At 44.4% G+C, this 12399-nt stretch overlaps 1 protein-coding gene across 1 annotated transcript; it reads right to left on the bottom strand.

The window, feature by feature from the left end:
- Positions 1-5906: 5906 nt before the first annotated feature.
- On the bottom strand, positions 5907-7230 carry LOC135645523 (mitogen-activated protein kinase kinase 9-like). Its single transcript, XM_065163977.1, has one exon. The coding sequence runs from the start codon at positions 7178-7180 to the stop codon at positions 6107-6109; it is 1074 nt and encodes a 357-aa protein (XP_065020049.1). The 5' UTR covers positions 7181-7230; the 3' UTR covers positions 5907-6106.
- Positions 7231-12399: the final 5169 nt, after the last annotated feature.

The following is a 12399-nucleotide window of genomic DNA, read 5'->3' as shown; positions in this document are numbered from 1 at the left end:
AGGAGTGGTTGATGGCGGCATGCTCCCATTTCTTTGTTCTGCTCTCTACCGTGAGATATTAAATAGATGGTCGGCGATCTAAATGCTTATGTCCACACGTTCACGTGGTGAGTTTCCTATTTAGAGCTCCCTTTTACTATTGATTTTTTTTATTTGTTATAATTGTTTAAAAAAATTAATAAAATATTTTTATAATTTACAATCCCACTAATTCATCCCATTTTATTTTTTTTTTCTTCCCATGACCCTATGATCGTCACCTACGCACTATGTCGTTACCAAAGCTCCTTTAGCCCATGCTTCTTATCATCGATCACTGCTCCCCCACTCTTTCCAACTCATATTTCTTATCTCCTAGCCTATGCTTTCTGTCGTCGATGCTTTGCTCATATTCCATGCTATCGATCATCGTCATAAAGCTTGTGCTCTTACATAGTTCAATATTATTTAATTGTGCTCGTCATCTCCTCAACACTATACTCCAAGGAGTATGAGAAAGAAGAAGAAAAAAAAACAAAAAAGAAGGAAGAAAAAGAAAAAAATAGATGGAGGAGAGAATACGAGGAGAAAGAAAAAATATATTTATGTCTATTTTAAAAAATAATATTAAAATTTAAAATTTTAAAAAGAATAAGCTTATAAATAGTAATCTTGTAAATATAGTGATCGGTTGAGATATTTTCTTCTTGATTATTTTCCTCGCATGTGGGTTTTGAGTGTGGTTGTTTCTATCTTGTTTTTGTTGCTTCATAGTTGTCTTTGCTAACTTGCGTTGTCTTCATGATGAGTGGTATTCTATCTGTCTTCATGACAAGTGGTATTCTATAAAAAATCAAGATAGAAAAAGATAGATAGAAAGAAGAACTATAATAATTTAAAATATAAAAAAATTATCAAGGAAAAAAACTTGATTATAACCCTTACTAGTACTTTACGATGTATTTACCGATTTTTTCTTAATCTGACTTGATGTTCTCACGGGTAGTTTAGACTCATGACACATAAATAGATCATGGTTTATCATATTCTTATTTAGAATAGGTAGTCTAAATTAATCAAATTATCATCCTAACACTCCAAGATTAATTTTACTACATATAAGTACAATTTTTCCTTCGTAGTAAAAAATCTCTCCATCTCTTTTGTTCAGCATCTATTGAACTTATGCTTTGTAAAAATTTCATCTACTGTGTTGATTTTATTTTTTGATGAAATAGAAAAATATTCATGCTAATGATGAACTTGAATCTTAATGAAATAGTAAAGTTTTTCTTACTTTCCTTCTCAATAATTTGGTAAATTTTCATTACAAAATATTGATCTTTTAGGGTTTACACGACTGCTAGCCATGATGATCCAAAATCTCTCAAGGATAGAAAAGTCCTAAGGTACGATGAATATGAAAGAAGGTGTGTGTGCTAACCTTGCAATATCAAGTTCGACTTGATCTTTCCACCATTGTTTGTGATCATCTCTTTGATTTACTTAGTCTCTTTAGTCGTCGTTTTGATTTTTCATTATTTTGTCATGAGTTTTTTATAATGATGTGACTTAGCAATTTTTACATCAGATCATAAAAGATTCCTTCATGGCAGAAGGAGAATAAAAGAAAGGACGAAACATTCAACGTTGGGACCTAAGGAAGAAAGTTCTAAGAAAAGACGTCATGGTTCTTTTCTTAAAATTAGTTTACCTTAAAATACTTGGGAGCTATTTGGATTGCATGGCCATGAAAAATAATCTAAATCAATCTTCAATCTTGTTCATTTCAAATCAAAATCGAATGGATTAAGAGTCAAAACTAAATCGGGTCAACACTAATTTTGATTTTAATTCAGTTCTAAACCAGTTGAAAAAGAGAAAAAAAAAAAAGACACAGATTGATTCCATGGTATGGTGTTAGTACATTGGCTAGCATTTTAAATTTGGATTAAATTTTGGTTTTTTTTTTTTTTTTGTCAATCGGAATCAGCAATTATGATCAGGATGAATTAGTAATATTTCAAGTATAATAGAATAATAATAACAATACTTTATATCATTATCTCATGACTTTTAACAGTACGTCACATGTGCATTTAATTTATGGCTCATGCGTCCTTTGTGACGCATCGCTATCCAAGCAAACAGGAGCCGGCGGCAACCGTTGTTGATGTGTCCGGGCCGTCTCCCAAACCAGGCGGCAGCAGCTTCCGCGAACCCCTTCCTTGTCGTTCATGGAGTTACGTACATCACTGGTGTAGGGAATTATGACTCCTTAATTCCTCTCCTCCCTTCTTCCACTCACCAACCTATACTTGTCTTATCTGCACCGGGAAGAGGCGACACCGTCTCGGACCTGCACACAGGTCAGGCCGGGAGCTCGGCCCGACCCCTCCGACGATCAAGTTAGCGATGTGGAGAGGGTTTTGGAGGAAGAGATGCCTCCAAGTGCGTTATGCTTGTCCTCTCCCTGCTCGTTTAGAACTCTGGGGTATTTATAGATGAGTTTGATGTTACCTGATGTGGCTGCTTGTAGGAGGCAGGCTGATAGCGTCTAACATGGGGTTGGCGTGGTATGAAGAACTAAGCCTGAGTTAGGTGTTAATGCCGACTTCCTCGGGCAGTGTGTTGTCCAGGCATGGCTGACATCATGGCGTGTTACATCGTCATTTTTACCCTTATCATATTCCCCCCCCCGAAAGGAGCTATACGTCAGTTGTTGTATAAGAGGAGTCCGATGCATGGCTTCTGTCTTCAGACAGGCTGGCCGCGCGGACGAGGTCTCGAGGAACATGGAGCCGAAGGGCCGAGGAGCCCGATGCAGGCGGGCTTGGTCGCTCAGGCGTGTCTCGGGAGCATGGGGCCAAGGAGCATGACGCAGGCGTACTGACCGCGCAGGCGTGTCTTGGGAACATGGAGCCAAGGAGCATAACGCAGGCGTACTGATCGCGCAGGCGTGTCTCGGGAACATGGAGCCAAGGAGCACGACGTAGGCGGGCTGGCCGCGCAGGTGTGTCTCGGGAACATGGGGCCAAGGAGCACGACGCAGGCGGGCAGGCCGCGCAAGTGTGGTCTCGGGCATTATGCGGCCGAGGATCACGACGCAGGCGGACAGACCGCGCAAGCATGGTCGCGTTGGTCATGCGGCCGAGTAGCACAACGCAGGCGGACAGACTGCGCAGGTGTGGTCGCGATGGTCATGCGACCGAGTAGCACGACGCAGGCGGAGAGACCGCGCAGGTGTGGGCTCGGGCATCATGCGACCGAGGAGGTGGCCTCGGGCATTATGCGACCGAGGAGCGCGATGCAGGCGAGCTGGCCGCGCAGGCGTGTCTCGGGAGCATGGGGCCAAGGAGCACGACGCAGGCGGTTGGCCGCGCAGGTGTGTCTCGGGAACATGGGGCCAAGGAGCACAACGCAGGCGGGCTGGCCGCGCAGGTGTGGTCTCGGGCATTATGCGACCGAGGATCACGACGCAGGCGGGCAGACCACGCAGGCGTGGTCGCATTGGTCATGCGGCCGAGTAGCACGACGCAGGCGGACAGACCGCGCAGGCGTGGTTGCGATGGTCATGCGACCGAGTAGCATGACGCAGGCGGACAGACCGCGCAGGCGTGGTCGTGATGGTCATGCAACCGAGTAGCACGACATAGGCGGACAGGCCGCGTGAGGTGGACTCGAGCAGTGCATGGCCGAGGGAAGTGGCTCGGGCCGAGAGACAACTTAGGCGGGCAGGCCGCGCTGAGGTGAACTCGACAATGTATGGCCGAGAAGCTCGGCGCAGGCAGGCTGCGGCCGAGGGACACCGCTCAGGCGGGCAGGCCGCTCTGAGGTGAACTCGGCGGTGTATGGCCGAGAAGCTCGACGCAGGCAGGCTGCGGCCGAGGGACACCGCTCAGGCGGGCAGGCCGCACTGAGGTGGACTCGGGCAGACTGCGACCGAGGGACATGGCTCAAGCGGGTAGGCCGCACTGAGGTGGACTCGGGCGTCTCCGATCGAGCCGTGCGAATGCAAAAAAGAGGGGGGTTAGACCAAAGCTAACCGTGAGCCAAGAGGCGGTCAGGTAAATATGGAGCCTTTGCTTGGAGGAGACTGAGGAAGGGGCTAGATTCCTTGCACGAGGATTACACCGGATAGCAACCGCGGGTGCTTGACCGCTGCTAAGGGGCCTGTCGCCCAGAGTCACTCCTCTTCCTTGCGGTCACCCAAGCTTCCACCGTGACGTACTGGTTGGCTCGCTAGAGCATATCTGGTACTGTGGTGGGGGGTCGCTCTACGAGGGACCAGCAGAATCTGGAAGGTCGCAAGCCTACCATGAACGCCTGCACTAACAGAGAGGGATGAGTGTCTGGTAAGCTCCGGATTTGCGTGGTAAAGCGATCCACGAAATGTGAGAGGGGCTCGTCCTCTCTTTGTTTGAATCCGAGGAGCAGTGTCGCGGAGGGCTTCGGCCGGGCATGGGTTGCGAAGTGGAGCTCAAAGTCCTTGGCGAGTTGCCCGAAGGAAGTGATCGTTCCGATCTTCAGGCCGCTATACCATGTGCGGGCCGGACCCCTCAGGGTTGTGGGAAATGCCCTGCACATTAAAGCGTCAGACGTTCCGTACAGTGCCGAATGGGCACGGAAAGCGGCGACATGGTCCGCCGGGTCAGTGGAGCCGTCGTATGCGTCCAAAGAAGGGAGCTGAAAGTTCGGGGGAACGGCGTGATCTCGTATCTCTAGTGCGAACGGAGATCCTCGGTGTGTGTCCATCCCGAGCTCTCCCTCTGAGTTGCAAAACTCCTTCTCTAGTTCGTCGAGCCGCTGACTAAGAAAACATAGTTGGGCTCGCAGGGAGTCCGTTGACTCCGGAGATAATACCTCGGGCTCCGGGCGACCGCTCGGGTTTGTCCTTACTGGATCCCCGAGTGGGGTCGGTCTGACCCGAGGAGAAGTGGAAGGCTCCAGAAGCGTCATGTGGGCCCAAGCGGGCGGCTCTTGTTGCCGTAGCGGCTGAGTCATAAGTGGGGGTGTCGGTTGGGAGACGAGCGGGATGATGGTTTGCACCATATCCGTCAGAGCTCGGACTTGACGAGCGAGGTCGTGAAAGGCCTCGGATGACACCGGCGAGGGGACGCTCGAAGCGCCCTCAGGCGGAAGCAGATACGGGTTGTTGAATGAACGCCAGTAGCGTTCAGAGGTCGTGGGGAGGTCGTCATCCCACGGCCCGTCACGCAAGGGACGCACGACCTGCGCCCCTGCTAAGAACGATCCCTCGACAGGGAGTTCGTCGGGATCAGTATGAGGATCCCTCGACATACGGGGCCCTCCTTCTAGCGCCAAAATGATGCGGGGGGCAACTGTTTAAGCCGTGGCCTCGGGGCCGTCGCGGCTCGGTTCGGGGGTTCGGATCTCGGGGATCTCGGGTTCCGTCCCTCGGGGTCTCCCGAAGGCCGAGCACGGTGGTTCGGGTCGGGAGGTCAGGTCGGGAGGGGAGAAAGCTCCGTCGTAGCGCCGGGAAGAGGCGACACCGTCTCGGACCTGCACATAGGTCAGGCCGGGAGCTCGGCCCGACCCCTCCGACGATCAAGTTAGCGATGTGGAGAGGGTTTTGGAGGAAGAGATGCCTCCAAGTGCGTTGTGCTTGTCCTCTCCCTGCTCGTTTAGAACTCTGGGGTATTTATAGATGAGTTTGATGTTACCTGATGTGGTTGTTTGCAGGAGGCAGGCTGATAGCGTCTGACATGGGGTTGGCGTGGCGTGAAGAACTAAGCCTGAGTTAGGTGTTAATACCGACTTCCTCGGGCAGTGTGTTGTCCAGGCATGGCTGACATCATGGCGTATTACATCACCATTTTTACCCTTATCAAAGGGGATATAATCATCACTCCTAATTAACATCATGTTGTTGTTTAAGTATTGCTAGTATTATACCACCAAGAAGATGAAGAAAAAAAGACTTTGATTTGCTAGCTCAAACATCTTTACACAGCGGATGACATCAACACCACTCCTAGCCAAGAACTAGTCTCCAGTGCGTTTCACTGGAGAGTCGATGTCCTCCCTCTCAAGTAAGTGGATTAAAGAATTCCAAGAAAGCCTCCATTATGTACATGGGAAACGACACAGCGGGCGGCGCGGCGAGTCACGACTCGTCCGAGCCTTCCAGGAGGAGGTCACGGAGCGCCCGTTCCGAGTCGACTCGGTCAGCCCCCGCAACGAAAGGGTGGCCCAGGAGCTCCGCCACCGACCACCGCTTCCCGCTCTCTTTCTGCAGGCAGCACTCGATGAAGCCCCGGAACTCGCCCGACGCCGCACCCTCGGGGACGGCGCATGCGGCCTCGCCGAAGCAGATCGCCACCATCAGCGCCGCCCAATCGGGGCGCGCCCCCTCCGGGAGCAGCGGGAAGTGGCCGCGGTGCAGCTCCAGAACCGCCAGCCCCAGGCTCCACACGTCGGCCGCGTAGGGGTCGTAGTCACCGCCGTGGGACACCGGGTCGAACCGCTCCGGGCTCATGTAAGCGCACGTGCCCACGTAGGAGTCGCAGGGGTCGAGCGACCGCCGCAGCACCTTGCCCACCCCGAAGTCGGCGATCTTGACCTCCCCGGCAGCGTTGATGAGGAGGTTGGCCGGCTTGATGTCGCGGTGGACGATCTGGCGGGAATGAAGCTCGGCCAGACCGAGGAGGGCCTGGCGGGCGATAGCCGCGAGAGCGGGCTCCGGGAAGGGGCGGCCACGGCGGCGGAGCAGCACGTCGAGGGACCCGCCGTCCATGTGCTCGAGGAGGAGTGCGACGTCGCCGGACGAGGTGGGGACGACGGCGTGGAAGCGGATGACGTGGTCGGAGTCGACCGCCCGGCGGAGGATGTCGACCTCGCGGTACACCTGGCGGCGAAGCGAGACGTCAGCAGCGTCGGTGTTCACCACCTTGAGCGCGTACAAGGCGGCGGTGCGGCGGTGGCGGACCTTATAGACGGTTCCCCCGTTGCCGTGGCCGAGAACCCGGATCTTCTCGAAGTCCGAGAACCGGAACTCGGCCGACGGCGGGGTGGCGGCGGAGGCCGAGGCCGAGGCGGAGGAGAAGGCAGAAGACATGGAGCATGGCGGCAGCAGGGGCGGGAGCGCGAAGCGGAGGCGGCAGTCGGCGGTGGCGCCGGTGTCGGGGAGCTCGAGAGTGAGGTTGAGGTGAGGGAGCCTTCGGTCGCGGACGACGGCCATGCGGATTGGGGGAAGTCGGGACTCGATTTGGGAACGGTTGGAAAAGAATCGATAGGTGTGGGCTTTTATAAAGAGTGAGTGGAATGCGGATGAGTGAGCATGTGGTCACCACCTTAGGGTCGATTACCCAGACCGAACCGGTGGGAATATCCCTCGTTGGCGGCGCCAGGGAGGTGAGCGGATCCGATGGTGGCCCGTGACCGAAACGTGGAGCGGCCGAGGAAGCGAGGTAGAAAGAGGTAAACGTTTCTTATTTCCTCACTAAAGCGACCCCGGGAATCGGACGTTTAGGTTTTACGTCAGAGTGGGGCCCGTCCTTTATCTTCTCTAGGCTGTGGACGACATCCTTTATTTTTACTGGCGGTGGCGTAGTGGGTCATCATTTTGGGTGATGGTTAACTTACCATCACTATGCGTGCGTGGAGTCTGCCTCAGGAAAATATCGCATGTGCTCTAATGCTTATCTATAATTTAGATTATATCAATATAACAATATAATAATTCCACCATCATTATTATAATTTGTAGTCCCACACACGTAATCATTCTAATAAGTAATCCATGACATCAAAGTCAATGATTTGCGCAGCAGCACATCATATCCATTCCCAATAAATAAATATTATATAATTACATATTATATCTTGGCAAAGGAAGCCATTAGGTCACGTGACCGAGGGTGGAGTGGGGGCGGGGCAGCGCCGCCCATTCGCCACGGCTGCTTCCGTCCGGCTTCGTCACGTGCCCCACCAACGATGCTTACCAACACCCTCCGGTCTGCTCACGGAGGAAAGGATTTGGCTCACCAAGTAGTTGCCGAGAAAGAGAGGTGAGATTGACGAACGACCACTCATCACATCAAGCAAATCGTGTGGTTAAGCCAGGGGCGACGTTTGCCTGAAGGAGGTTTCTCTCGAGGCCAAAGTCAACTAAAGTCAAAATTCCACTCATTAGATGGAATTCTATCACGTATGGTGATAATAATGCCAACTTTAAAATGTTATCATATTTTATGCACTTTTTGTTTTTTTTATAGTCAAGCAATTGATGACACCACATCCTCTGATATAAATGTGGTACAGGTTTTGCATCATGAAAATAATTTTATGAATCCAAATTGACTGAAGATAATATCAGTGCTAAAACTAGTTGTATATGCTTTAAAATTTCGAATTATGGTGTAATTTCCTTTAATGTTTCGATAATAATTTTGATTGGGTGAATATAATTGAAAATCGAAACAAATTAAAGAAAGACAAAAAAATTCACGATAAGAAATTGATGTGACCTTCGCAGAAGACTTTTCCTCTTTAGAAGGCCATCAAACTTCAGAATACGACTGATGACGAGACGGCTATTGTTGAAAGAAACAAATTTGAGAACGAAATAGATATGTACATTGACCCATTCTTCTTCCTGTTGTTGTCAAGCTAACCAACAAAGAAATGTATATCTCTATTCCCTATTTCATATGTTTTATGTAGATAGGGGTGGGGAAATAGTTTAAATGCATATCTCTAATTCCCTATTTGGTAAATTTATGTAGATAGGGGTGGAGAAATAATATTACTTATTTTCTTAATCTTAGATAGGAATAGAGAAATAATATTATTTATTTATTTTTAAATCTGTGATGTTCTATTTAATCAGACTCTCTTTAATTGAAATATGTGTAGATGAAATATACGGAGATGCATATTGAGGTAAAAATGGATATATTGATATTAGTATAATGATATATGAAAACATTAGACATTAGTATAATTATGATGTATCAAATATATTTAAGATTGAGGATTCTAAATCTTGAATTATATCCGACATAAAGTTTTACCTATAAACAAAAGGTTTGAATGCTATAGCTGTCTTGACTAATAAAAACTTTATCAAATCATCGAGAGCTCTTTGGATCAAAATTTATTTTTATTATTTATTTTTTAAACAAGAATATGTATGATAAATAAAGAATAATATAATGTTGCTCAACCATGAATGATATTTTTTTTTCTAATGATGATGGGAATACTTTTTATTTTAGTGCGATATTTCTTTACGGAACCATGACATATGAGCTAACTGAGTTGATATAATTATGTTTTGGTGTTCTTAACTTTGAAAGTTTGTGTGTTAGTATTTTTTTTTAATCCACATTATATAAAAATATTTATATGAAAAATAGGGCACAGATATTAAAGTATTTTGGTATAAAGTATATGTAGGATGAATTCCCAAAAACAATATATATTTTTTAGTGTTTTCGGGAAGTGATCCTATTTTTAGAATTTCTTAATAATATATTTTTTTAATAATACTAAAAAAATTATAACATAGTGTAAAAATAAGGTAACTAAGAGAATTTTGTGTCAATTCCTAATATTCTTCAACAATAACTATGCATTATATATTTGTGAAAATACGAGGTGTAAGATTCAACTTAAAAAAACATGAGTTATTTTCACATTATTACGTAGTAATAATTATGTAGTAATACTAAATTATTTAAAATATGAAATAATTATGAATTTTCAATCATACTAAAAGAACACTATACGTAGTACAAAAAATATTAAATAATTTTACATTAAAATTTAAAATTATTTTAAATAATTATGAATTGTATGCTTATAAAAATACTACGCATACGATTTAACTAAAAAAAAACTGATTTATGTGCTTCGTTAAAACACGAAACGTCAACAGAACTACGTCAGCATCCACGTCCTGCCCACCGCTCGTATGAAGAGGCGGGACCCACGTCCAGCCTCCACTCCGGGCTTTTCCTTTGGGGACCCCGTCCAACGCGAGGGGCAGATGCATGCACCTCGCCCGTGGCTCGTTTACAACGTGGCGAGGATGCCTGCTGTCGTCCCCCGTGTTCGGCATCTGGCGGGCCCCCATCAGTGTTGCGTCAACCACCACTACTCTAGGTTCCACGTGAACTGTGGGGTCCACCATGACACTCTGTCAATTCAGTGCAATTATGATCCGGATTTCGTGGGCCCGGATGACGTGTGAACTTTATCCGTCATGCATCACACGAGATTTGTGATTTAGGCGAGCAATCTTATCCACCCGACTTCAAAATTTCTTCTATTTTATTCGCTTATATATATATATATATATATATATATATATATATATATATATATATATATATATATATATATATATATATATATATATATATATATATATATTTCAACCCCTAATATAAACAAAAATATTCCTAATGCAAAATTTGGTTGCATTTTTCCTGGCGCAACGTCAACCCATCAAAAACCAATAATGTTCGAGAATTACACGCCACTGCCATAATACCTAGCAGAGGAGACGTTGACTTGAGTTTGAATTATCATATTATCATGACATAGCATTATGTGATTGATAATTTAACGTTATGTGATCAACACATGATACTACATTATCAACGTTTCAATATTATATCTCTAATATTTCAACATATCATATGATTTTATCATTATCCATTGGACATTACCGATCATATCATATAGGTATGATACATTTCGTGAATTTTCTCAACATAATTCTATTAAGATCAGGAAAAATATATAATCATCTCCGATATTAACGTGTATCCTTTGGGTCTAAAACCCTAAGGCTTTTTAAATATATTTTTCAACATATAAAAATTTATAAAACTTTTATGTATTTGACTTAGCATTAAGTTGATATCTTAATCATGAAGGGAGTTATAATGGACATATCCCGAGGTAATTTTATAAGATTCGACATCTTGATGTTTCCCAACACTAATAAAAAATAAACAAAAAATAGGATCATAATTGGTTCTGAATTAATATCTCAATCCAAGAATCATATTTTGACTTAACAATTTCGATATTTAACTAAGATAAATTATTATAATATAATTTTACATATAAAATCTTGAGAGACAATCTTGAACTGTCGGGGAACGTGCTAACTTTTTATAACTAACAAATGTTACTTGTACTATGTTGTGAGAGAACCGATGAGGAGACGCTAAATTAGATAATCTTGTGATTAAGACATTATATATATATATATATATATTATTTTATAAAGTGATATATGTAAATTAGGGAATACTTTATATCAGTTTAGTAAGTTGAGAATGATGAGTCCATGTAATATAGTTTTGTTGAGCATGTAATTGTTCGACATGAGTCGTCTTCTTAATATAAATAATGAATGCCAAAATGTATACACTCACATTGGTGACCGGTGCCAGTGGTGTAGATTCCCATCAAACTGCATTGTGATGGTGGGTGCCTATTTATTTTCCATGATTATTGTAAGTTCTTAATTATATGGATGGATAGATTCCATTATTCTTAGTATATAATAATAGATACGGAAATAATAAAAGTCTCTCTCTATATATACTGGTAGAACAGGATTAATAATTTTTAACTTTCAATTAGAACAAAATAACTAAAATATTATAAAGCGAAATAAAAAAAGTAAAACACCAAGGCCAATGTTCATTATCCTAAATTTATTCCAAGATAAGATACAATTGGGATACAGATTATTCTGTGCGAACAATCAGGAGGACGTTTTGATACTAGCAAAATAAATTAAAAAATAATGAGAGGTGTACGCTGAAAAAAAGGTTGAGTTATATAAAAAAGAATAAATTATAGATTTTTTATTTTTTATTTTATCAATCGAGGATTATCATGTGGCAGCTTATGAATGATCCACTTGGCACCGACGAGCTGAAATGCCCACTTCAGTCAACACATTGTGCATGGGTGAGAGGGAGTAACCAATGAGCGTTACTCCAAAGGCAAAACCATCAACTTATGTTGAGATAAATGCTCTGACAAAAACTATAAATTTTACACTTATGTTGAGATAATTTTTTAAAAAGCTAAAACATTAGTACAATAAATAGTCTACCTGTCACTTACAGTTGTTGAGAGTCCGAAACCATCAACTTAGAGATTGAGACAAATGGAAAGGTGTATAAACATATAGAATTAAAATATTTGATTGTGAACGAAAGTTCATAAACAAAAAAATATCAATTGAGCATATTAGCACCATAAACTTGGGCTAGTGCTCCGCAATATCATCGATAACCTCAAATTCTAAAATAAAATTTTACGAGCAATAACCTCAAAGCACGTCACAAACTCAACTTTACGATAGATGCAAAAAGGAGCTTTACACATCTTCACAAAATTGTTTCTCCGACTCAAAGGAATAAATAG

This window comes from Musa acuminata, chromosome BXJ3-8 (genome assembly GCF_036884655.1).
Source record: "Musa acuminata AAA Group cultivar baxijiao chromosome BXJ3-8, Cavendish_Baxijiao_AAA, whole genome shotgun sequence".
NCBI classification, from domain to species: domain Eukaryota; kingdom Viridiplantae; phylum Streptophyta; class Magnoliopsida; order Zingiberales; family Musaceae; genus Musa; species Musa acuminata.
This window is presented reverse-complemented; position numbering and strand designations above follow the sequence as displayed.

Excerpts from the sequence above, each read along its gene's own strand:
- LOC135645523 (XM_065163977.1), bottom strand. The coding sequence starts at position 7,180 with ATGGCCGTCGTCCGCGACCGAAGGCTCCCTCACCTCAACCTCACTCTC.